This window comes from Myxocyprinus asiaticus, chromosome 3 (genome assembly GCF_019703515.2).
Source record: "Myxocyprinus asiaticus isolate MX2 ecotype Aquarium Trade chromosome 3, UBuf_Myxa_2, whole genome shotgun sequence".
Taxonomy (NCBI): Eukaryota; Metazoa; Chordata; class Actinopteri; order Cypriniformes; family Catostomidae; genus Myxocyprinus; species Myxocyprinus asiaticus.
The window spans coordinates 8,318,638-8,345,112 of NC_059346.1; the positions used below are offsets into that span (position 1 = coordinate 8,318,638).

The following is a 26,475-nucleotide window of genomic DNA, read 5'->3' on the forward strand; positions in this document are numbered from 1 at the left end:
TGTGTTCACGGGACAGTGTTCCGCCTGGCGGACACCTCACCCACCCAAATGAACAATCATTCAAAACACAACACAATGGCTGCGTCTCGACGCCTAGTGAGCTGCCTAACTAGACACTATTTTTGGGCAGCAACTAGGTGCTTTTTTTAGACAGTTCGAAATGCACGAAAATGTATAAGACAAAAATGAAAAAAACGACTATAATTCAAGATGTACTTTTTTTTCTATTCTGTTCCATTCTATTGTGCATGCGCATATGATGCCCCAAAATGCGCTTGTACCCACATTTATAAAATGCATAAAAAAGTATAAGACCAAAATTTCCCAAAACTGTAAGACATACTTTTTCTGTAATTAGTCTGATCTATTCTATTCTGCTTTCTCAATACTATTCCATTCTGTTCTGCACCTGCCGATGATTTCTCTATTCTATTCTGCACGTGCATACGATGCCCCAAATTGCACATGTGCAGTACAAAAATATAAAACATACTAAACAAAATTCTCCAAAACTGTAATATTCTTTTCTATTCTGATCAGTTCTGTTCTATTCTGCACTTTCATATGATGTCCCAATTTGCACGTGTACAAAACCTAAAATATAAAAACATAAGAAAAAAAAAATCCAAAATTGTAATATATGCTTTTTTGTACTATTCTAACCCCATATTCTATTCTATTCTATTCTATAATATTATATTATATTATATTATATTCTGCACTTGCATATGATGCCTCAAATTGCATGTACAATACAAAAATATAAAACATACAAAACAAAATTCTCCAAAATTGCAATATGCTTTTCTATTCTATTCTTCACTAAAAATCCAAAAAAATCCAAAATTTTAATATATGCTTTTTGTACTATTCTAACTCCATATTCTATTCTGCTCTTGCATGATACCTCAAATTGCACATGTACAATACAAAAATATAAAACATAAGAAAAAAAATCCAAAATTGTAATATATGCTTTTTGTGCTATTCTAACTCCATATTAATTCTATTCTATTCTGCTCTTGCATATGATACCTCAAATTGCACATGTACAATACAAAATATAAAACATACACAACAAAATTCTCCAAATTTTTTATTTTCTATTCTTTTCTATTCTGCACTTGCATATGATGCCCCAAATTGCACGTGAATACAAAAATATAAAACATAAGAATTTTTATTTTGTATTTGTACTTTTTGCATTATTTTAACCCCATATTCTATTCTATTCAATTCTATTCTGCACACACATATGATAACCAAAATTGCACATTTATAATACAAAATAATTCTAAGATATCAATGTTTTTTTATTCAAACTTTATGTTCCGTTCTATAAATATAAATTCATCAGTTTAATCAATATTATAACACAAATGCCTGGAAAAATCTCGACAAATTCACTGGTTTAGTTATATTCTACTCTAGTTTGTTTCTGTTTTATTCTACACGCCCATATGATGCCCAAATTGAACATGCATCATGCCAAAAAAAAAAAAGAAAAAAAAATTATGTATATATATATATATATATATATATATATATATATATATATATATATATATATATATATATATATATATAAAATACAAGACAAAAAAAAAAAAAAATCCAACGTTGTAATACTTTTTTTATTCTATTCTAACCAGTTTCTGCTCAATTTACATTTTATTTTATGTAGTCTCTATAAAATTATATATATATATATATATATATATAAACAAACCCCAAGAAAAAACATGACAATTCGTTGGTTCATATTTGTGGATTCTATTCTATTCTATTCTAAATTTTGTGTTCAATACCATTTTATTGTTAGATTCTATTTTGTTATTCTATTCTGCATGCACCAATAAAGCCCACCAAATATGCTGTCTAGGTAGGCAGCTCATCAGGTTTTGAGACGACAATGTTTTTAATCTATTGAATCCACCTATTGTCTCATATAGTCAGTAGAGTACTTTATGAGCGCAGCCACAACGACACGATTTGCATTATAGACGCATGTTCAGGCTGTCATTCAATTCAGATGAGGTAGCTACTGTTGTGAATTACACGACCACCCCCGTGTTGCAGGAGAGACAAAAGCGCGTGATCAGAGAGAAAAAGGACATTGAAGAGTTAACCATTACCGCTCTCTTTGGGGAGATGGTGATGTAAACCCTAAACCATGTGACACTTTAATAAATAATACAGCCGACAGAAACAAACACACACTGTTCCATCGACAGGCGAACAAAACGCGAATCTCCAGGTATAAACAAAGATTTCAGAAGGAAAAGAATAACAGATAGAGGGACAGCGGGAGGATGTGCTGTCTGCCGGCGGAGCAGACTTTACGCGCGTTCAGCGACTCTGTGAGCGCCCACCGATGCGCTCAGATGCCGTTAGCGCAGCGACTTCGCTGGATCGGAGACCAGCTGGAGAAACGATGGGCCGCAAACGACAAAAGCTCCCAGAATGAGGAAAGAAGCGGAGGGGAAAACATAATCAGAAGCTTCCAAATAGTGTGCACAGTCATTCAAGTAACGCTTCTCGTGTTTTTAGTAAAAAAGCGACATCTGTAGGTGAGATGACGCTCTCCTGATCTGGAGAAACAGCAGCAACAGGTAAGAATGAACAGTGAGTGCAATAACATTAGACTTTATTTTCATGTGTACAGTGGAATCCTTGGCAACACTTTACATTACAGAGTCAATGGAAAATATATCGGCTATCATGGAAGTACAATTAATTACTACAGTAGCCTAATAACAGTAACAATGTGTAATGTGTAAGGTATATACAATTACTTAAGGGAAGGTTCTACAGGTGAACAGGGGTTCATTTCCTTTATTCAAAACGAAACTTTGCCATATTAAAATACGAACAAAACAAACGTGTGTACTGTGATATTTAAACCCATAACTTGTACCTATTTAATAATAAAAATAATAATAAAAAATGCAAATGAGGGTTTTCATATTATACCAATTTATATGTAAATTTTATGTAATTTAGATAATTTTATGTAATTATATATGTATATAAATTAGATATATAATTATGTTATAATGATACCTAATTTGCATATTTCATTAGCATTTCATCTGGTATTTTTTTCCAAAACAGGATGGGAAAGTTTTATATATATATATATATATATATATATATATATATATATATATATATATATATATATATAAACTTCCCCATCCTGTTTTGAAAAAAAAAACAAAAACCAGATGAAATGCTAATGAAATATGCAAATTAGGTATCATTTTACATATGCACAATATTTCATATTATATCAAAAGTGATACAGACTCCAAAATGTCAGTTTTGTTTTAATGTGATTAAAAAAATAATATTAAAAAACTTGTAACGCATGCAAATTTGACTGCATGCAAATTAAACGTTTCCCACCCTGTTTTGAAATAATATAACTGATAAAATGCTAACAATTCTAAAATAAAGAAATAAACAATAGATTTTCAACAGCTCCTTCTCAACTACATGCCATATCATTTAAGAAGCCAAAAAAAACAAAAAAACAACTTGAAATATTACGTTTGAGCAAAATATCACTTTGAGAAAATGACATTTGAAAGAAGCTTACCAATGTCCAGCAATAGCTGAAAGTCTTTAAAATCATGATAAGTAAACGTTAATACATTCTATTGGCTGTTATTTTTGATGTTATAGTCAACATTTTTAAATTCTTCCAAAATCATAATTAATGCCTCCCCTTAAGCAGGGTCTACAATAGTCGATATTTACTTAAAAATATTAAGTATGAAAGTGTTTGTATGCATATGTACATATGTGCCATAATCAAGATTTGACAGAGGTGCAATGAAATTTAATATTTGAGTGTCTGCTTACTTCCCATTTTTTACCTCTCCATTAGATGAATCTACAGATTCTCCTGGGATGATCTGCTTGAGCTTTAGCGGAGAGGAGAAGGTGCCGGTGAAGTCTGCACTATGTAGAAACTTGCCATACAAACAGTGGGTCAATGTTTCACATTCATGTAAATCACAACTATTGCAATAGTGTTGTAGAGGAAACATGCAAACACCTGACACATCTGTGCTGTACATTACAAGCGCGCTGATCACTTTCATAACTTCTGATGACTTTTAATCCATCCCGTAGTCTTCTTGATCACTGAAGCACTGCAAGCCGATGTCATGTGGTACACGTTTGTTTGGTAGAACTCTTTAAGGTCAGTGTAATCTAACCCAGCTGTGTCTCCTGGGAATTTTTTTTAAATACAAGGCTGATGTCATTGTCCCCTGGCATTTGCAGGGAACTTTTTTAGCACCATGGCAATAGGAGCCTTGTCTCAACTTTGATGACCTTCTTGTTGTTGTTTTTGGGCACTGTTGTTTTTTTTGTTTTGTTTTTTTGGATATGCAAAAGTTAAAAATAGTAAATAGTTAAAATATGATTAAAGGCATTGTTCTGTCATCATTTTCTCACCTTCATGTTCTTTCAAACCTGTATGACTTTCTGTCTTCCACGGAACACAAAAGGAGATGTTAGGCAGAATGTTATGGGCTAACAGCCTCGGTCACCATTCACTTTCACTAATCTTTTGTCCATACAATGAATGTGAAACATTTCCTTTCGTGTTCCACGAAAGAATGTCATACAGGTTTGGAACAACATGAGGGTGAATAAATGATGACTGAATTTTCATTTTTTGGTGAACTATACCTTAAGAGAGTCAATCTTCAGAGGAGAACTACCAAAAACACCGTTACCAAATCCTCTCCTCTGCATAATGCACTGTTAAATTTAGTTATAAGCTACTGTATGTGACTATGCCATTCAATATCTAAGCTGTGATTTTGTTTGTTGTTTTTATGAGATATTCTCAATACTGTACTATTCTCAATGGAAAGGATATTTATACTGTAGGATGATTTGAGGTGTTTTTGATATGGATGTTTACAAATGAAGACAAATCGTTTTTAAGAACTTTTTATAAAGAGCTTTTGGCTTGATTGTTTGTGTCAGTGTTAATATAGAAACTTTTCATGACTGGGATTTCATGCGAATGTGAATCAAAGGGCATGCTACTGATGTTTACATAAGCTACAATCTTTTATAGTTTACACTACCATGTGTTTTAAACATGTTTTACCTCTACTATTTTGTTATTGTGAATTTTGTCACTAATAAAAAATAAAAAAGCTTTACCGAAAATATACCTAGATAAACTGCGATGTCCTTTAAAAGTGATTATAAAATGTATAGTTCTGACACTAAATTCTGATTAGTCACAGTTGTAAGCAGTTACACAAACACCTGTGACCGCACATCAGTTGAATTCCATAGTAATGTGCAAAGCTGCTACGTTAATTGGCAATAGTAAACAGTAAGGCACTTACAATAGAAGTCAATGGAGCCAGTCAGTAAACATTAAAATACACACTGTTTTAAAAGGAAAGCCACAAGATGTAAACATTGTACATGATTTTAGTCTGATAAAATCGCTTACTAACCTTATCTGTGTGAATTTATATCCAATATTACAACTTCATTGTCATGACAACAAAACCCTGTAATCACGGTATTGGATATAACTTTACACAGATATGGTTATTAAGCGATTTTATCACACTAAAATCATGTTAACATGTACAATGTTTACATCTTGTGGCTTTACTTTTCAAACAGTGTGTATCTGGCCCCATTGACTTCCATTGTAAGTGCCTTAGTGTAACCGCAATTTTTTTTTTTTTTTTTTTTTTTTTAATAAAGGAGGGATGAGATTTATTTGATTTTTTGTGGAACTCAGCATTATGCCCCAAATGCTGTTAATTGAGCTTAACTTGTATTGAACCTGTAACATTACTTTAAAAATATTTTAGACCTTTCCAAAAAATTATATCTGTAACAGCAGGAAATGATTAATTCTAGATGTGGTAAAGTTTAGTAGCTTAAATAAAAAAAAAATAAAAAAGTAAATTACAAAACTCGTTCTGTGTCAGATTTTTTAAAATGAACACAAACATGAAAAAAAATTTAGCAAATTTTACTGAAAGTTTAATAGCAGGCATAAGGAGACAAAGAACACATTTATCTCTCTCAACGCATATGAAGAAATGGTGGTATTGTACATTCCATTCAGCAACTTGAAATTGTCATGTTTTATCACATTACAACATTATTGATGGGAATGTAGAAACGTTTAATGCATGATGAAAATGCTTTCATTAATTTAAGTGGATCAGACCATCTCTGCCATTCACCTGCATCTCTGATTAGTAAATCTGAAAGTGGGCGGAGGTGGTCCCGTCCTTCCAGTTACGAAGAGTTTCCACCACAGATGACCGACAGAGTGGACACGTTCGCTCACGGTCGAACCAGAGGCACAAGCACTCCTCACAGAACACATGCTGTGGAAAGAAAACACATTGAAGCACAACAAGATGGGTATGAAAATTCAAAAAATCTATTTACTCACCCTCATGTTGTTCCAAACCTATATGACTTTCCTCCTTCTGTGGAACATGAAATTTGATTTTATGAAGAATATCCTGGGGATTCTTTTACATATAATGAAAGTGAATTGGGACAGGGGCTGCCAAGCTCCAAAATGACTAAAAGCACCATAAAAGTATCATCATAAGAGACCATACAACTTATATACTGTACATACACTATCACAAGTATCCCACTACTATAGACTAATCCAAGTCTTTGACAACAAACCTGACGCAGCACATCTACTGACTTATTTATATTTTATTTGAGAGTTACAGCGGAGGGGAAGATCAATTTCGGTCTGTTCATTGCACTATTAGCTTCTGTAGACTACTTTTATGGTGCTTTTTTGTTATTTTGGAAACTAGAAAGCCCCAGTCCCTATTCACTCACATTCTTGGACAAAAGCAGCCAGTATATTCTTTAAAAAAAATGACCCTTTTCTGTTATACAGAAATAAAGTAGTCAATTTTAGTTTTGGAATGGCATGATGATGAGTAAATTATTTTTATTTTTGGGTGAACTATCCTTTAAAGATGATAAGGGTTGAAGCAAACAAACATTTCCGATCCATGAATCACTATTTGAATCACTAAATGACTATTTACTTTTTCAAGTTTAACACGACTGTTCATCATAAATGTAATCACAGCTTAAAAAGCTTACGTACAACAGTCATCTTTCATCAATGAAGTATGTCCCTTTTATGCGTTATTTTATGTTGTTCGGGGCTGAGAGAGTCTGTTGGTGCTTTGCAACTTCCTGTATGATTAAATGGTTTAAAGGTCTCTCACCTGACAGAGCAGTGCGATTGGCTCTCTGAACTCCGCCTGGCAGATTGCACACACATCCCCTGCCTCACTGCACTGCTGAGCACTGGCTCTCGTACCGTAACTCTGTGAAACACATGCACACATGGTGTCAAGATGGTTAACCACTGCCTTGATGCGCAATTGCTCAAATTTATAAAACCATGACAGTCAATGCACAACACAACGGTGTCAACACAGAACAAGACACTGTTACAGTATCTATAAAAATGTGAATTCAAAGGCATGCTTATGTGACAGTGCAGGCCACTACACTCACCTGTGTGTTGCACAGAATGACAAAGGCTTTTCTAATGCCAGATATTCTTCCACACAGATCAAAAGACTGAAAAAGAACAAAATAACAATGACCATTCTAATGGCACACAGACACCTTACAGCAAAGACCATTTCATGATCAAATAACCTGCATAATCAACTCTGAAAGAGATATTTGGAAATCTCTGATGCACAACAATAACTGATAAAGGCAAAGCTTTTTAATAATCGTATTTCAGGAGGTTTGAAAAATACACAATCCATCAAAAAATAAATAAATAAACAAACATATCAGAAAAACCTATACATTTTTTTTTATAAAAATAAATCAAATGAAAAAGGAGACATTTACAAAATGTTATATCATTACTGTTTAATTCTGCATTCTAAAGACTATAAATATTTTTTTCATTAAGTTTATACTTACTATTAAAATGGTGTAGAATTTTTTTTTACACAATGTTTATAATATTCCAGTGCATATTTTAATAATTTCTTTAGTACAATGCAAAATAAAAGCCAATTATTTAATAAAAAACATACTGTCTTTACACTATCACACAAACTAGGTTCTCACACAGTATTAATGGGTCTTATACAGGAAAATATATAGCTGCTTGCATATTTTAGGAAGGGGATCCCTCGCAAGGGGATCAACAAATTTGGGGGTCTTTAGCATTAAAAAGCTTGAAAACCCATGCTTTAGAGGACATTTGTTTATAGTAAATTTTTCTGAGACCTTACATCCTGTGAAATAAAAAAATATCCCTATGAAACTTTGACAAATTAAACATTTCCCTCTCCTTACCACAATATATATTTTTTTATATTACAAGTTGCACCAAAAAAAAAAAAAAAAAAAAAAGTTAAAAGAAAATTGTCAGAAGAAACAAATAATTCTGTAATAACTTACAAGACGCTGTTGAAAAACTATATGCAAAGTTTGGTTTAGTAGAACTTGGGATTTCTGAGCCAAACACTCATTTTAATGAAATGCTTATTAAATGGAGTCATTGCTAATTCTGCTAATAAATAAATAAATAAAAATATATATACTAGTGTAATAATACAAGAATCCAACATAGTCTCTTGCCTTCATTTTCTTGATAACTGATTTCTATTGTTCTCAACAGATAAAATCTCAAATAAAATGAACAATTCTAAAATATTAATAAATATAAGGGTACCACTTATTTTACAGTTGCTCGCAAATACTAAGTAATATTAATTAACTATATGTACATACTGTGTAACTGTTTTGAGCAGCAGCATAATAATACACATTTAATTAATTTTTGTAACATGTAATATGTGTAACAACGTACAAACAAGGACTATTCAAACTCTGCTGCCTTGTGCTTCACAGAAACCTGGCTGAGTGAAGACATTCCGGACAGAGCGTTACATCAGCCGGGCTTTCAGCTATTCAGAGCGGATCGCATTGCGAAGATGAATGAAGATGTGCTGTCCTAATTTGGAAGCGCTCTTTATCAACTGTAAGCCTTTCTACTCGCCACGGGAGTTTTCCTCATTTATTCTAGTGAGTATTTATATTCCTCCAAAAGTGTGTGTGAGCGCAGTTCCACAACAGCTGGCGGATCAGATCACAGTCATGGAACAACAATACCCAGTTATTACTAACTTAATATTATTCTGGCCGATTTTAACAAAGCCAACCTCGCCTGTGAACTGCCAAAATACAGACCGCACATTACATGCCCCACCAGAGACAGAAATTTACTAGATTACTACTACACAACATTATAGGATGCATATCGCTCTGTTCCTAGAGCAGCTTTGGGACTCTCTGATCACTGTCAGGTTCATCTTCCGACCTACAGGCAGAAACTTAAATCAGCTAAACCTGTAGTAAAAACTGAAAAAAGAAAGACCAATGAAGCAGAGCTGGAACTACAAGCCTGCTTTGACTGCACTGATTGGAGTGTATTTGAGCCTGCAGACACCAATCTGGATGAGCTTACAGATACTGTGACATCATATATCAGTTTCTTTGAGGATATGTGCATTCCTACTAGGACTAATTTAAAATTCAACAATGACAAACCATGGTTTACAGCAAAACTCAGACAGCTTCGTCAGGCCAAAGAGGATGCTTACAGAGGTGGGGATAAAACTGTGTACAATCAGGCCAGAAACACACTAAAAAAAAAAAGAGATTAGAGTGGCTAAAAGAAGCTACTCTGAGAAGCTGAAAAATAAGCTTTCAGCTAACAACCCTGCATCAGTGTGGAAAGGCCTGAAAGACATTACCAACTACAAGACACCATCTCCCAACACTGTAGGGAACCAACAACTGGCTGATGACCTGAATGTGTTTTACTGTAGATTTGAAAAGACCAGTCTCACACCCCACAACCGCTCTGACCTTCACTTCACACAAACATCAACACCTCCTGCAACCACCCTCCTCCCCCCTCCTGCTACTCAACCTGCACTTAAGATCTGTGAAGAGGATGTGTGCCGGGTCTTCCGGAAACAAAAGACAAGGAAAGCACAGAGCCCAGACGGTGTTTCACCCATTTGTCTAAAATCCTGTGCTGTCCAGCTGGCCCCCATCTTCACACATATCTTCAACAGATCAATGGAGCAGTGTGAAGTTCCCTGCTGCTTCAAATGCTCCATCATCATCTCTGTCCCACAGAAACCAAAAATCACTGGACTTAATGACTACAGACCGGTCGCTCTGATGTCTGTGGTCATGAAGTCATTTGTGAGACTGGTGTTGGCCCACCTGAAGGACATCACTGGACACTTTCTGGATCTCCTTCAATTTGCTTATCGAGCAAACAGGTCTGTGGATGATGCAGTCAACATGGGATTGCATCATATCCTGCAACATCTGGACAGACCAGGGACATATGCAAGGATCCTTTTCAGTTCGGCTTTCAACATCATCATCCCAGCTATTCTCTGGACTAAATTAAAGCAACTCTCTATTCCCACCTCTATCTGTCAGTGGATCACCAGCTTTCTGACAGATAGGCAGCAGTTAGTGAGACTGGGGAAATTCACTTCCAGCACCTGTATGATCAGCACTGGTACCCTCCAGGGATGTGTGCTCTCCCCACTACTCTTCTCCCTGTACACCAATGACTGCACCACCAAGGACCCCTCTGTCAAGCTCCTGAAGTTTGCAGATGACACTAATGTTATCGGCCTCATCCAGGATGACGATGAGTCTACATACAGAAGGGAGGTTGAACAGCTGGCTGTCTGGTGCAGTCAAAACAACCTGGAGCTAAACATGCTCAAAACAGTGGAGATGATAGTGGACTTTAGGAGGAACACCCCGACACTGTCCCTGCTCACCATTCTGAACAGCACAGTGGCAGCAGTGGAGTCATTCAGGTTCCTGGACTCTACCATCTCACAAGACCTGAAGTGGGAGACCCACATTGACTCCATTGTGGGAAAGGCCCAAGCAGAGGTTGTACTTCCTTCGCCAGTTGAGGAAGTTCAACTTGCCACAGGCGCTGCTGATACAGTTCTACTCAGCCGTCATTGAGTCTGTCCTCTGCACTTCAATTCTGTCTGGTTTGGTTCAGCTAGGAAATCAGACATCAGAAGACTACAAAGGACAGTTCAGACTGCTGAGAAGATTATTGGTTGCCCCCTGCCCTCCCTTCAAGAACTGTACTCATCCAGAGTGAGGAAAAGGGCTGGAAAATCACTCTGGACCCCACTCACCCAGCCCACTACCTTTTTGAACTGTTGCCTTCTGGCTGGCACTACAGAGCACTGAGCTCCAGAACCGTCAGGCACAAGAACAGTTTTTTTCCCCTCAGGGTATCCATCTCATGAACAGTTAAAACTGCCCCATTGAGCAATAATTATGTGCCATACACAGCATAGTCTATTTATCCAACATATCCTACCTCTTCTGCCATTACATTCCCTTGCACTATCTGTATATAACAGATTTGTATTTGTACATATGTATAAATATATATACACCGATCAGCCACAACATTAAAACCACTTGTCTAACATTGTGTAGGTCCCCCTCACAGTGCCAACCCGCATCTCAGAATTGCATTCTGATATGCTATTCTTCTCACCACAATTGTACAGAGCGGTTATCTGAGTTACCATGGACTTTGTCAGTTTGAACCAGTCTGACCATTCTCTGCTGACCTCTCTCATCAACAAGGCGTTTCCATCCGCAGAACTGCCACTCACTGGATGTTTTTTGTTTTTGGCACTATTCTGAGTAAATTCTAGAGACTGTTGTGTGTGAAAATCCCAGGAGATCAGCAGTTACAGAAATACTCAAACCAGCCCATCTGGCACTGAGTTGGTGGCACGAGGGGGGACCTACACAATATTAGGCAGGTGGTTTTAATGTTGTGGCTGATCTGTGTATATATTTTGTCTTATTGTGTATTTCTATATATATGTTCTATTCACTTTTTATATTTATTCAATTTTTTTTTATTATCTCTATCTTGTTGTTGTATTGTTTGTGCACTGGAAGCTTCTATCACCAAGAGAAATTCCTTGTATGTGTAAGCATACTTGGCAATAAAGCTCATTTTGATTCTGATTCTGAACACAGACACTGTAAATAAAGTGTGACCAATATAAAATATATTTATTAATATACTCTATAATAAAATATAATATACTATAATATAAAATAATCCATGTTATTGGATGTTTTATTATATTAGATGTTTATGCTCCAAACACTATAAAGAAATAAAAAATAAAAATAAAAAACTTGCAATGATTTAAAAAAGACATCAAACCCAGTGACCTCAGCATTGCTACAGTTTCAAATAAAACAGAAATCAGATAGACTACCTTGCACAGACTGTAGATGATAATCAGTGTTGCCCCCAGGAAATAGCTGCTGGATGGATCTTCACCCATGATGTACTTGTACCACAACTGGATGGGAACCAAAGCTCTGAAGAGTTGACTCAGCTCCTCTATCAGCAGATAAAACTTCCCCTGTAAAGTCACACAGATACAGATCTGAACCCAAACCTCAGAGTTAAGCATTGATCTGTGCTCAAGGTCTCTGGCCTGACTAAATATATCCATTTCTTGGGATATGAAAGCCTCATAGATCAGCACTTCTTTGTTGGAATGGTACTAAGCAGGGCAGATAGCAAAAATGATCCACAAAGTTTAAAAAAATTAAGAGATTACATCAATCAAATAGTTTCGTATGAGAGTTGAATCATGGTGGTGTTAACTTGATTCAAAACTGTGATGATCACAGCCTTGATGGGCACACAATGTAGATTTTTGCAAAAACAAGACAGACCCTGGGATAAAAGACTGAAAAAAAGATAAGAGAAACTATCTACAAAATCACTGTTTTTATTTCAAATTAATATATAAATATACAGTGGACCCCAAAAGTATTTGGACACTTAAGCCAAACTTGAAAATATATTAACGTCATTGCATTAGATAACAAAATATCAAACCTCGAAGCAACCGCAAAAAATTACGTTTTACTGTGTTCAGCTATAAAAATTCAGCAAATTTACTGCAAAATTCTAACAGCAATCTACTGCAATTCTTAAATACCACAGTTTGCTGCCAAAAATGTTGCATTCTGGGAGATAGAGAGCAGGCTCATTGTGAAGTGACTTTTTACACTAAATAGCTGTTATATGCAAAGCATTTTGGGAAAATTAAATTAAAAAATCCTAGTTCCATCTTGGCGAATACTAGTGATGTTTTGAACTATATATTTTTAAACCCAAAGTGTAATAGAGCTCACATATTGTTAGTGTTCATGCTGTTGACACAAAAACAATCCTAGAGCCAATCCTACCACACTGCAGCCTTTACTTGTCTAAGTACAATGAACAAAAAGTACACATTTCTTTAAAATATGTACAAGCTTTCACTTTCTATTTTGTTCTTATTGAAAAAAAAAAATACTGTATATTTTAAAAACAGTATTGCACTACATTGTGGGATCCTACAGTGGTGCAATAGAGATAAGCCCTTGCACTTGAATATAGTACAGTATGTACGCTTGGTCAATGCATTAGGGGGTTTATAGGGACATGTACAAAAGCTTTTATTTAAAATTAATTGGAGTTCTTTGCACTATATAGTGTTGTTGTTTTGCTATAAATAGTTGTGTTTTGTTTGAAGTCACTATTATGGTGATTAGTGTTCCATTAAGCTGGCACCTTGGACGTTCTCTGTTATGTTCTTCCAGCCAGTATAACTGTGTTTTAGTAAACCGCAAATGGTTGCACTGTGTTACTTGGAAGTCAAAAAGCAAAACTTAAGATCTGACTGTTAATCTGATCATAACTTGCAAATAGTGTACGCCATTATTCAGCATTTAAAGAGAGTTCTGTAATGTGGTTTAGTAAACTGAGTGTTGTTTCTCGAGAACTTCTGAACTGTAAGCCAGACACACACAGATATCAATACTCAGCATACAAAACTCAACAATAGTGACAAATCAACAAAGTAACTAAGACTGCAACAAAAACAACAGAAAAACAAACCAGTAAATAATCCATGTAATTTCTTCATGCCGCAGTGCATTCTGGGAATGTAAGCAACAACATAGTATTGTGAACATCACACTATAAAAGTTCATCTGTAAATATACAAGAGATTACTGTACTAAAACATATTTATGTGTTGCATTTGCAAATAAAGTGTGCAGCTGTATTAATACAGTATTATACTGAAATGTACTACAACAGAAAGAGCTACAGAGCTGTAAAAAACAAAACAAACAGTTAATCACTGGTGAAACTGCTACCAATAACATACTGTACAACGCTGCTGCCAGAACTGTACTGTAATTACTTTAAAAACAGTAGCTACCAGTATTTGGTAGTTATTCATACCTATTTGATGAATACAGTGAAAAACTGCATTTGAGCTTTACATTAAGTGTGCTGTACTGTATATTTGCAGTGAATTGCTTCCCCTATACAGCGTTTAAAAATATATTTTTCCATTTGATGTTTAAAGAGTCCTTTTGTTGTTTAAAATGAATAATTTGATACTACACGTTTCATTTATTTAAAACACCCATCATGTCCATGAGGTTTGTGGTACTGTATAAGGGTTGTTGACAAATTAAGCTGTTCGTGATAGAGAAAAATCTTTTTAAAAATCAAATTTAAAACACATGTATCAAGTTCATAAAAATGTGATGTGTGAGTTCATGCTGGTTTCACGCATTTATGAAAAAACATTTAGAGTATTTTCTAAAAAAAAAAAGATTTAACTTATGTCAAGTGGTGTAACCATCAAAATACTTTCCTTGCCCTTGAATACACGAGTGTACACAACTTAACCAACAGTCTTAAAGTTTTCAAACATATTTTTCAATGTAAAAAACATAGTTTTAATTTCTGAGTCACAAATATCACAAATCTTTCTTAGGTTTACTCTATTTGAAATGTGCCTTTTCATAAAACATTTAAAATATCTGTTTTTTACTTTTTTATTTTTTTTTACTTCACATACAATCAGGGTTTAAAAGTATATTCTCTGTTTGACAAATCAGATAGCACAGAGAGCACAATAACAGAACGATATTAGCATGATAGATGTCTATAAAATGCTGTAAAAGAGCATCCAGAATTCAAAATGCTCATTAATTTCACTATGATGCTTGCAAGTGTTCCAACAATGATTCCAACCCTTTAATAATGTCTTAATAAAGACAAACACTCAAGCACAGATGAGATGACAACAATGAAACAAACTACATATCCTTCCTCAAGCCGAATTTGAACAAGATCTTAGTCACATCTCATCTGTTCGTTCATTAACTGTGGACATTTTACCCTCAAGCTTTAAAGAGATTGTGACATGGGGAGGGGGATGGGGGGTTCTTCTGCTCAAATATGGCCACAGTCCAACGCTCTGCGCTCTCCTGGCAATTTCGCTGCACAGCACACAAAACTGGCAGAAACACAGTACACCTGCTACCCACATAAAATGTAACAAACTCCCCCTACCCAAACCATAATCATAACATTATAAAAGTAGTGGGTGGCTGCAAAACTCTGATTTCAGTGTCAAAGGGCAACACTCGCAGATTTCATGCTAAGACACGTCATGCAGCTCTCTGCTATAAACCATGTCTACACTGAGATCAAGCAACACAACGCTCAAAACTAAAATTGTCTCCATTATAATCAACAAAGTTTTGTAGGTTAATCTCACTAAGAAATGTCTGGGTCATCCCAAAACCAAAAGAAAAAAATAAGAAACCATATTTTGCATAAAGAAAATTAAAGCTATTCTCAGGACTATTACATTTTTGGGCATTGTGATATTGTTTTCATGACAATTAAGCACATTGTCCGCCCAAATTTTCATTGCGATAATGCGAGAAAGAAATCTCACTCGTAATACAGTAATTAAAATCATTCTGTCCAGACACAATTACTTTATATTTAAAATCCACATAACTTAAATCCAGTATACCAGAAACTACTTTGATGTATATAAAATATATTATATATTTATGTATGTGCATGTATGACAAGTACACTCTTCAAATTTTATTTTTGCTCCTTGTTAAATTTAGTTAATTAAAATGAGCTAATGTAACACAATTCTTGAACATTTCCACCACAACTGAATTTTATTGGCATACAATCAATCAAGTTAAATTAAGCTGCGGCCACGCTAGGCTTTTAGCATGCCAAATGACTTCGGACACCATGACGGACATGATGTTACGCTCAAGGGCTTCTGGTTTTAATATATAATAAATCACAAATAATGAATAATAATATATTCAAAATGTTAAAATATACTGTCAACTCACTTTCCTGCAGAAAAAAAAAACAAAAAACATGCAGCTTTGAAATATGTATTTTTTGCATTGAGATCTTTTATTGGTCACACGTCTTTATTCGAATCTGATGTCAGAGTTCACCAAGCTTGAACTTTTTTCTGGAGCAGAATTCAAAATTTCTTCACTTGAGCTTGCGAATGCATCTGAATGGATGTGGAGTGCGAAGTGTAGAGTGACTGCATCATTAATCCACTTGCGTTGTGACTACAAATAATTTTCATTGGCCTTTACCAGATGTACATGTGATGCCCGTTGCCTCACCATAATTCAAATTATGACTTTGTCAAATTTTTATCTAAAAGATATGATAAAATACATTTCGTATATAAGTTCGTCCAACAAGACTAAATCAAACCCATTTAAATAAATCATTTTTTGTTGAAAAATTGTATTTAATTGTGTGGAAACGTTTTCCTCAATTTCATTAAGGTCATTGAACATTTTAATTTTTTAGTGTAAGGCAATCCCACGTGATCCCATCTGTATTATGCAGATTTTAATCAAAGAAACGGTTTGGGAAAAAAAACCCTTATAAGTGAAATATGGCAACAACAACAAAAAAGTCATTTTTTTCCTCTTTAAAGCACTTTGATATTTGTATGACACATGCCCTATAAATAAAGTTTATTATTAATATTCACAAAGGACTGTCTATATTTGAGTCAGTTATTGCTCATCCTAGATCCACAACCATGTTGTGAAAGTCTAAATGAATATCTCAAGTTGTAATCACCAACATCAAGTCCTTACTTCGTGACTTGAGTCACAGAGCACGATGCAAAATGACTTGTTGGACTCCACCTGACAGCGATTAATCACCCTGTTGGGGAACTTGCAATCTAACTGACGGAGATCTGTAACCTCCGTACGCAAGCAATTCATCTTAGCCAGAGTCCCTGCAGTCCTGTACTCGCTCAAACTTAGTGATTAGACAAACTGAAGCTGGAATCCAGCCAGCTACTGAAAAGTTGTGTGGGAGGGTGAATTTCCTCTTAGTCTTAACAGCCGTGTCTGCGACTTCAAAATAACAATGAAGAAAACAATTAGCGTAATTGTGAGGAGGTCTATAGGATGGGAGACAGTTTAATTTATCCAAGGGCACTATCTGATCAAAGCATTTTTTTTTGGAACTGTGGCTTAGCAGTGAGCGCACACAGTATGATCCAAAAATATTGAACTGTGGTGCTCATTTGGAAGACACAGGTTTGATTCTGGCCCTTGTTATGTAATGATCCCTTCCAGCCTCTTCTCTCCAGCATTAAAAAGCTTCTTCTCTTTGTAAATAAGTAAAAAAAGATAAATACATTGCCCAACGTGTCCATTTTTTCTCTCATATCAAAATCACTCATCGCACATCACATCGTAATTGCGACTTTCCGAGCTTGGATGAAGGAACTTCCCAGGAGGACTTCAAGGCATAACTACCTCAAGGATAGTGTATACTATTTCACACACAGTCAAGCTCTCAGCCTTTCAAAGTATACTCTTAACCACGAGCCCGTACGGACGTGTTCGACGCATGTGCACTACTGCTTAGTGATAGTTTTTAGTACAGTCAACGCACAGGCAATGTGCAGAGACACGGACTGTCCATGCTGCATAAAGTGCTGTAAGTGTGTAAAATGCGTAAAGTGCTGCGGAAGAAATTTGCATCACGCACACCGTGCGCAAGATGTAGCGGCACGCGGAAAACCGAAGTATGCATTGGCCTTTGGAACACATTGCGACAAGCTCATCCGAAATGGCGGACGAGTCAAGAGAAATTATATTGCAAATATACTTATGTTTCATTCAATACCAAATAAGTATCAATATTAGTCTTATCGAATTACTGTTTTACCCAGTATTTGTGTGTGCTATGTATTTTAATGCATATTAGAGTATTCTGCATTGTTAACTTAGTAACAAACTAACATCAAACAGTATTGAATTACTCAATTGTGAATCATGTCTCCTCTGTGCTAAACAAACTTCTGTGGTGCACAGATTTGTTGCCTATAAAGTCACTTATGAGGTTCCAATTTAGTCCAAATGCTTCCTATGGATCTGTTCACACCGGACGCATTTTTTGCGTCCATCCGCGCTGTTTTTCAATTGTTTTCCTATGTAAATATGCGTTAGGCTGACATCTTTGACAACTGCGCAGGGTCTCTCTTTTTTATCAGTGTCTGTGCAGGAATGCCACATTTTTTGAGATGCCGTGCCAAGTTAATAAGAACTTCAAACACATCTCGAGACACCTGTGTTCTGTTATATTCATTGCGCTGCGTCCAGGTTTTTTTTAACGCATGAACGTGTTCGGTCGGAACGGCTGATAGGTAGCTGACTTTGGAACAGAGCTTTTGGCCCCTTGAATTTGCAGTTCTTATCTGTGTGTGCACTGAAGTGTTTTAGACATTGTGAGTTCAAATTGGCATGCACAGGCTTGCTGGTGTGATTGTGCAAGAGGTTATCCTGACATGTATGGATGCATGTTTATGTGTTGTGTCTTTGTAGTTGTGGAGATGCTAGGCATGGAAAGTCAGCGGAAAGCCTTACACATTGACCATGACATCATTGCCTGAAAGAGAGCCACCTGGGCATGATACAAGAGGTGGAAAGTGTGTATGTGTTTGTGTGTTTGGTTTAAGGGGCTGGGTATGGAGATGATTTGGGGTTGGAGATAATAGTTGGAAGTGTATGTGGGGAGGAACAACAGTAGGTTCCTGGAAGAGAACTTTAGAGGAACAAAAACTGTGCACCAGCCAGGCAGAGCAGTGGCAAAGTGTGTGTATTTGAACCAAACAAATGCTTATGGTGCCTGGGCTCCTCTATTTGACTCAGCCCAATATTGGAAAGAGTGTTGTGTTTACAGAACGGCATATTCTGTTGTAATAGACTATAGAAGCAACACTGAGACTCCAATAAATGTGTGATTGTGCAAGCGTGTGTGTGTGTGCGTGCGTGCAAGTGTGTTTGTTCCATTGAGAGGTGACCTCATCCTAGCCCCAGTGGGCCAATGAGCTCACATGCTGCCTTCCAAACAGCCAACCACGCAGGCAGGGTGACACTGCACACTATTATGTTTTTTCTCCTTATTATGTTTTATTTGCCAGTTAAACCCAGTTTGAACTGGTGCCTTGGAATTGAATGGAGTTACCTGGGATGTCCTCCAAGCTCATAGTATCTAATTATACTACAACTCTAAAATATAAAGACTGCATGGGATTGATACAGGTAGATCAAAAACTTTGGGAAGTTGATATTGTGTTTTAGGCAGCTTTGTATGGCTCAGCTTTGGTGCTCATGAGACTGAAGATATAAATGTATTGCAAACATATAGAAGAATCAAACATTCCCTATACAAATTTACCAACACAAGAATTTTTTTCCACAAACCCAAATTCTTGCTTTTTTGCACCTGTTCCTATATGTTTACATTCACCCACTATTTTACACCACCATCAGCATAATATGATTATTAATATTACTAAAGTGACATTTTTGCATGCATTGTCTTTTGGCTTGTTTGTTTGTGTACATTTTTTGAGGAAGGGGGCAATCTAATGGTACAAATTGCTCCTTTTTGGTTGGTTGAATTTCACAGAGCCTGTCAAGAACATGTCCAGCTCATATTTCACCCCAAAATCGAAAGTATAAAATTAGATATTATATTTTGCACAATGAAAATCTTCAATTAAGCCCCCCAATTCTCATTCCTGTAATGTTAAAAATTTTAATAATTATATATTAAGTTGTAATGTATTTCAACATCATGGTAGTATTTGTTGTACTGCTTTTAATTTATGCTGATTTTAATTCAAATAAAATAAAAATCAGACAGACAAGATGATTTTCATTAATATATTACAGTAATGAGAATCTTTTGTGAATGATTATTGAGCATAATGAGAATTACTAACAAACTCCAAAGTAAAACATCCACCAGTATTACGGTAATGACAACTGAAGGGGCAATGTGTTTAATTCTCATGAAAATAATTTCACACTGCAGAAAGCCTTAATGGAACAAAATCAGACCTAATTTTCTTTATGCAAAATAGAATTGATTATTACAGAAATTATATTTAATTTAAAATTTAATTATGGGGGTATGACATGTTTTTTTGAGATTCACTTTTTTCCACAAGATATCCCATATGTATAGAGAGAGAGAGAGAGAGAGAGAGAGAGAGAGAGTACATACACTGATCAGCCACAACATTAAAACCACCTGCCTAATATTTTTTAGGTCCCCCTCCTGCCGCCAAAACAGCGTCAACCCCCATGTGCGTGAAAATCCCTGGAGATCAGCAGTTACAGAAATACTCAAACCAGCAACCCAACAATCATGCCACGGTCGAAATCACTGAGATCAAATTTTTTCCCCACTCTGATGGTTGATGTGAACATTAACTGAAGCTCCTGACCCGTATCTGAATGATTTTATGCACTGCACTCCTGCCACACGATTGGCAGTTTAGATAATCTAGTGGATGATTGTTGGTACCAGAAGGGTTGGTTTGAGTATTTCTGTAACTGCTGATCTCCTGGGTTTTTCACACACAACAGTCTTTAGAGTTTACTCAGAATGATGCCAGAAACGAAAAACATCCAGTGAGCGGCAGTTCGGAGGATGGAAATGCCTTGTTGATGAGAGAGGTCAACAGAGAACGGCCAGACTGGTTCGAACTGACAAAGTCTACGATAATCACTCTGTACAATTGTGGTGACAAGAATATCGTCTCAAAATGCTATTATTTTTTATTTTTTTACAGTACTACTGTAGTATATGACCATTTTATTACACTGTTTATTGAAAGATCACAAAAACAAAAAACACTGAATTGTTTTCTTACCCTGGACTTGAAAGCGAGGATCATTTTAGGCAGGGACAGGATGAAGCATTTGATCTCCATGGTGAAATATTTCAGCACAAAATCTGTTATTCCAACAGCCCAGATCAGGTCAAAGAAATCAAAGCTGTTGATGTTTGGCTTTGCAAAAAAAAGGCTGTGGGGGAAAAAATTATTCTATTATAATATTTAATTAATATATAATTTTATCACATTATTTTATAACATCTACTCAGGATGTATTAGAAAATAATAACAAAAGAAATGTAAAACAAAATGTAGAAGTTGGTTCCCATATGAATAATGAAAAATGATGGGAAACTAAATACTCACAAATGCTGATATACACAAACAAAAAATGAGAGATCGCTCTGCAAAATGACAAAATGGCATAAATGAACGTTTAGAAAGATGTTTAAGTGAATAAACCTAAAACACAAATGAACCTAAGAGGAACAAACGGGAAAACATAAAAAGAATGAATGTTTAATGCATGTAATCATAGTTACTAATGAATGTACCTGTTGTGTAGTTCTTCAGCACTGAAAGTGTAGTACAGATACACAATGTTGCCAGCAAGAAAGATCATAATCCAGAGAGCAGTAAACACAGACCTCTCCTCCTAAAAAATAAATCCATTCACAATATGACACATACAGGGTGTAGCAAAGATAACTTTCTAAAAACATATTAGGGCAAAGTATAACACCAAACAACGAGTCAGAGCTATGGCTTAGCTGTTGGTGCACATTGAGCCATGGTGCTCATTTGGGAGTTTGAATTGGGCCTGTGTCTAGTCCCCATCCCATGCCTCACTTTCTCCCTGTAACCTCCTGTCATCTCTCTACTGTCTCCATCAATAAAAGTGTTAAAATAATAAAATAAAAACAACCATGCAAATCTTACCCGCAGAGCAACCTGATGCTTCAGAGTTGAATTAGCAAAGGCAAAAGTGCTGATCATTCCAATGCAAACAGCAATTCCTAAGAAATGCAAAGAGCTGCTGAAAAGACACTGTAATGTTGTAAATATATTTAATATTATAATGATCTTTGTGCCATCATAATAAAAACATCCTTTTGCAATGTTTCATGTCATTATACTACATTTCACAACATGCATTCAGACAAAACAAGCACAATTTCAGTGACAACAGCTGTGATTTTGACTGCTCAGGCTGCATTTTTCAATTCATAGTAAAGGCAGCTCATAATCTAGCCTATATTGTTGAGCACTGGAACCTACCAAGCTTGTGCTGAAAGCAGACTTTAGTGAGGAGAATGAGAATAAATGGGAATCCTCTCTGCAGCCATGTGACCACAGCCTTGAGCTCAGAGAGAGCAGGAGCTGGTGTAGAGGCATCATCACCTGAGAGAACAACCTTTTCATTATCTAAGACATTTCAAAGACTTTACACCAATAATTTCACTGAAATAACCAATTATAATCATAAAATTCAATAGTTTTGACTTTTGGCTATCGGCAGCTTATTCTGGCCACTTACCAGTATCGGTATCGGTCTCAAAGAACTGCACACTTACAGAAGAAGGAGCCATCTGACCTGCATTCTGTAGTATTAAAGTTTGTTTTTGGAGTGTCTAAGCACAGCCAATCAGTTAAGAACTGGCGATTTCTGCCAGCTCTTGCCATTTGAAATATGCACCGTTTCATCTGAGATGAACTAGCATTATACTAACAAAAAGTTCACTAAATCATCACATTATGAACATTTCAGAGATAGTCTTTTAGATAAATGATTATAAGTCATGTTGACGTGGATTGTGGATACACAGAAGTTCTCACCTCCATCATCTCGGCTCCCGTGTCTCTCAGCTGAAGTGGCTGCATGCAGGAGAGAGGAGCGATGATGATGGTGATGATGATGATGATGGTGCTGAGGAGGCCGAGGAAGGTAAGGCTGGCTCTCTGTTCTGTGAGAGCCTTCATCCCTCGATGCGGACGTCATCTGGATGAAGACGTCTGGGGGAGAACCCAGAACTAGCCCTGCAGCCTGGAAAGGAGCTGAGGACACATTCCCAGCAGAGACCCCTACCAGTCCAGAGAAGAGCTGCTGAGGGGATGTAGGAGAGTCTGGCTTCAGACAGTCAAACACTCCTCCTTCATCAAGACTGCTCTCTGATCCGAGAGTCTGACTTCTATTCCTGCAGTAACAAACAGTGTTTGTTAGCGTCAAGCAATTCCCAAACTAACAAGCCCTATCTCAAATCAGGATTAACTTTAAAGGAATATTCCAGGTTTGATACAAATTAAGATCAATCAACAGGATTTGTGGCATAATGTTGATTACCCAAATTTTTTTTTTTTACTCATCCCTCATTTTCTTTAAAAAAGCACAAATCTGGGTCTAGCTGATGGACCAGCACAGCCATGCTGTTCACCAGCAAAATGTGGCTGGTGAAATCAAGAAAGCCAGTTGGGGACAACAGCACACCAGCACCCAAAACACAACATACAGTACACTGGTGACCAGCTTTTCCATCAGGAGAGAATAAAATTAGTCCTGTGGATCTATCACATATGTCTATGACAATATGAGTTAAGTTAAACCTTTCAGGTGGCATGCCCTCAGTGTTGCTGCTGTGGCGTCTCTGCATGGCACCCGCTTTATCACCAGGAGCTCCAAAACTGCAAAGAAACAGGCTGTCAGTTTCCAATTTAGAAACACTTGTTTCATGCCCTTATTCAATGCATGCTTTATTAAATCCCCTTTTGTGAAATCACTCTTAAATGTTAGACATTGACTAAATTGATGTTTCTAATGATCTAAAAAACCTTTTGATCTTATATGTTGACTAATATAAATTGTGTCCATGTACACATTTTTTGACCTAAATAAAATGATCCCTTTATTTACTTTTTAAATTGATGAGCTTGACCGAATAGTGAAGGAAAAGCAGCAAACAAGGGGGCAACATATATCGGAACTGCTTTAATAATGTTTAAAAAAGCTAAAAAACAAGATCGTTTAGTTTAAAAAAATGTCTCACTACATAATTCCCATATTTCCATTTGTCAGTGGCGGGCCGTGCATTTTAAGTCTAGGCCTTCAGTGTGATTCATGCCATTAAGAAAACACAGTTTCACAACGAATAAGACACCCTATGCCTTTGGGCATCATACATTATGTCACAGCTAACTAGTAATACCATTTGACATTTTAAAAACACGTCCATGCACAAAAGACAGAACTTGAAACGACACTTAATGCTCAAGCAAGCCTAATTTTAACTGCAGCATGACTGTTTTGAGAAATGAACGTCTCCCGAACAGACATTCAAAAATCATAATTTTTCAATATGAATCTACCAAGGAGGTCTATATTACCTGGAAAAATCGATCTAATAAAATTTGCGATTTAAATGTTGCTTGCAATAAATTTCGTTTCGTCAGCAAGTTATGCTGCGTTCCATTCAAGTTGGATGAGGGATATTCCTATTTGAGATCTCCGACCATAAATGCATTCCATTCCCCGATATTCAGAACTGATGAATGCAATGCTCCCGTTAGCTTAGCAGGGGTTTGACTCTCATTAGAAATGTCTCCTAGCAACTCAACTGATAAACAATGCTTTCAAATTACATCACTTACAGCGTGATTGCGTCACTCAAGGCCAGCTAGAAGGCCTTGACCGGGACATATCCTAAAGATCACACCCACAAGAACAAATAAATCAATCTGATTGGCTGATGAATCTGACAATCTGACTTTAGTTGCCCATTCATTTGCACTGTTGAGGGATTCTGAAGAAATTCTGAAGGCCTGACGGGGTGGAGCTCAAACTCACACGCTGCTTTGGCTAATGAGCTTGGTTCAGGCATGTGATTTGTGAAACAGTTGTCACGCTTTGCTTGTAAGCATCAAGAAATAAATTCTGACTGAATAAACTTTTTGTTTTTTTCTATTTGTTTGTAGATTAATTAAGAGTGGTAAGTGATTAAAAATACATAGGCAAAAAGGTGACTGAGAATGAAAGGATGAAAAATATTTATTTATTTGGCATGTTAGGCCAGCAGAGAAGGCTTTGCTGGCCCTGAGAATTCGCCACTGCCATTTGTGTTATATCATAATTTTGATGACTTTATTAAAAAATGTGGTCAACAGTAATAATAAAACATGAGCAAGTGTGTCAGCATATATATAATGTGTGTGTGTGTGTGTGTAACATATAAGTATCTCATAAATACTGAGTATCTTACTTAAATACAAAATATATTTACTTAATTATATTTAGGTACACAACATAAACAAACCAATGTGTAATAAGCCTTTTAGTGACTAACATTGCATTTAATACGCTCAAAATCATATCAAATATGTTATAAATTGACAAGATCATCTTACCTTTGTCATGGCTAACAATATACAGTCACAAATCAACATTTAACTGGTCCTTTTCGTGAAATGTATTTACATAAACAACACAAAATAAGAGACCACCATTATAAACTGATTCATTGACGCAGAGCGGAAGCGACCCGGGTTGTTTCCGCAAGAACACGCGCCAGGCAGCCAATCACGACGCGCCGCTGCTCTGCATTTCCGCATGGAGGGATCTGATGTTGTGCTGTCTGATTTTTGCAACAGTTTTAATCTCATTTATACGTTATCGAAACAAATAACATTTTCGTTTTCCCGTGATCGTAAATGTTGTATTAGACTATCACCGCGCATATTCCGTTCGGTTTACACAGCCGGTGATTAGACAACAGTCTGGTTTTGTTTACATTTTTGCAGCTGCATCTGTCCGTATGAAATGTCATATCTATGTGTAACCAGATTTAATAACATTTTACGCATAAAAATGGGTTAAATTCTGCCAAAACGCGCTGTTTTCCATCTAACGACAGCAATCGAGCCCTTTGTCGGCCTGTGTCTGTTCAAGGTAGCTTGTGAAAGCAATTTTTAATTTTCATTGGCAGACATGAGTGTTAGTAATGTAAGTGATGTGTGAAGTGGGTCTCTCTAACTGAGATATAGTGGTGTTTATAAAGCTCGATCGCATCTACCTGGATCTGCTGCACATCCAGAAGAACGCCTCCATGGTGCTGCGTCGGCTCTTACGCAAGCGTTGGGTCCTGGGGGTCGTGTTTGGATTGTCCCTCATCTACTTTCTCACCAGCACCCTCAAACAGGTATGTTGGGTTTTGGATGCTGGTACCCAACCTGGGATGCAGGTGCAGTGTAGTCTAGCCAGTAGCCACTAGGGCTGAACCCATTTTGG

General features: G+C 36.3%; 1 protein-coding gene and 1 long non-coding RNA gene across 3 annotated transcripts; one reads left to right on the plus strand and one right to left on the minus strand.

Moving 5' to 3' along the window:
* The first annotated feature begins 2,121 nt into the window (after positions 1-2,121).
* LOC127430709 (uncharacterized) lies at positions 2,122-5,198 on the plus strand. Its single transcript, XR_007895478.1, has 2 exons — positions 2,122-2,612; positions 3,893-5,198. It is a non-coding gene; the product is annotated as an uncharacterized LOC127430709 (long non-coding RNA).
* An 828-nt stretch (positions 5,199-6,026) lies between these two features.
* LOC127430334 (RING finger and transmembrane domain-containing protein 2-like) lies at positions 6,027-26,398 on the minus strand. 2 transcript variants are annotated; one of them, XM_051680071.1, is made up of 11 exons: positions 26,261-26,398; positions 23,802-23,879; positions 23,037-23,395; positions 22,479-22,601; positions 22,140-22,216; positions 21,755-21,855; positions 21,237-21,390; positions 12,393-12,542; positions 7,570-7,635; positions 7,275-7,376; positions 6,027-6,392 (listed from the first exon to the last, which is right to left on the minus strand). In XM_051680071.1, exons 1-11 carry the CDS (start codon positions 26,356-26,358, stop codon positions 6,258-6,260), a joined length of 1,443 nt encoding a protein of 480 aa, XP_051536031.1. In that variant the 5' UTR covers positions 26,359-26,398; the 3' UTR covers positions 6,027-6,257. The 2 variants fall into 2 exon arrangements, with proteins under 2 accessions (XP_051536031.1, XP_051536036.1); XM_051680076.1 differs by lacking the exon at positions 26,261-26,398 and adding an exon at positions 25,596-25,741.
* Positions 26,399-26,475: the final 77 nt, after the last annotated feature.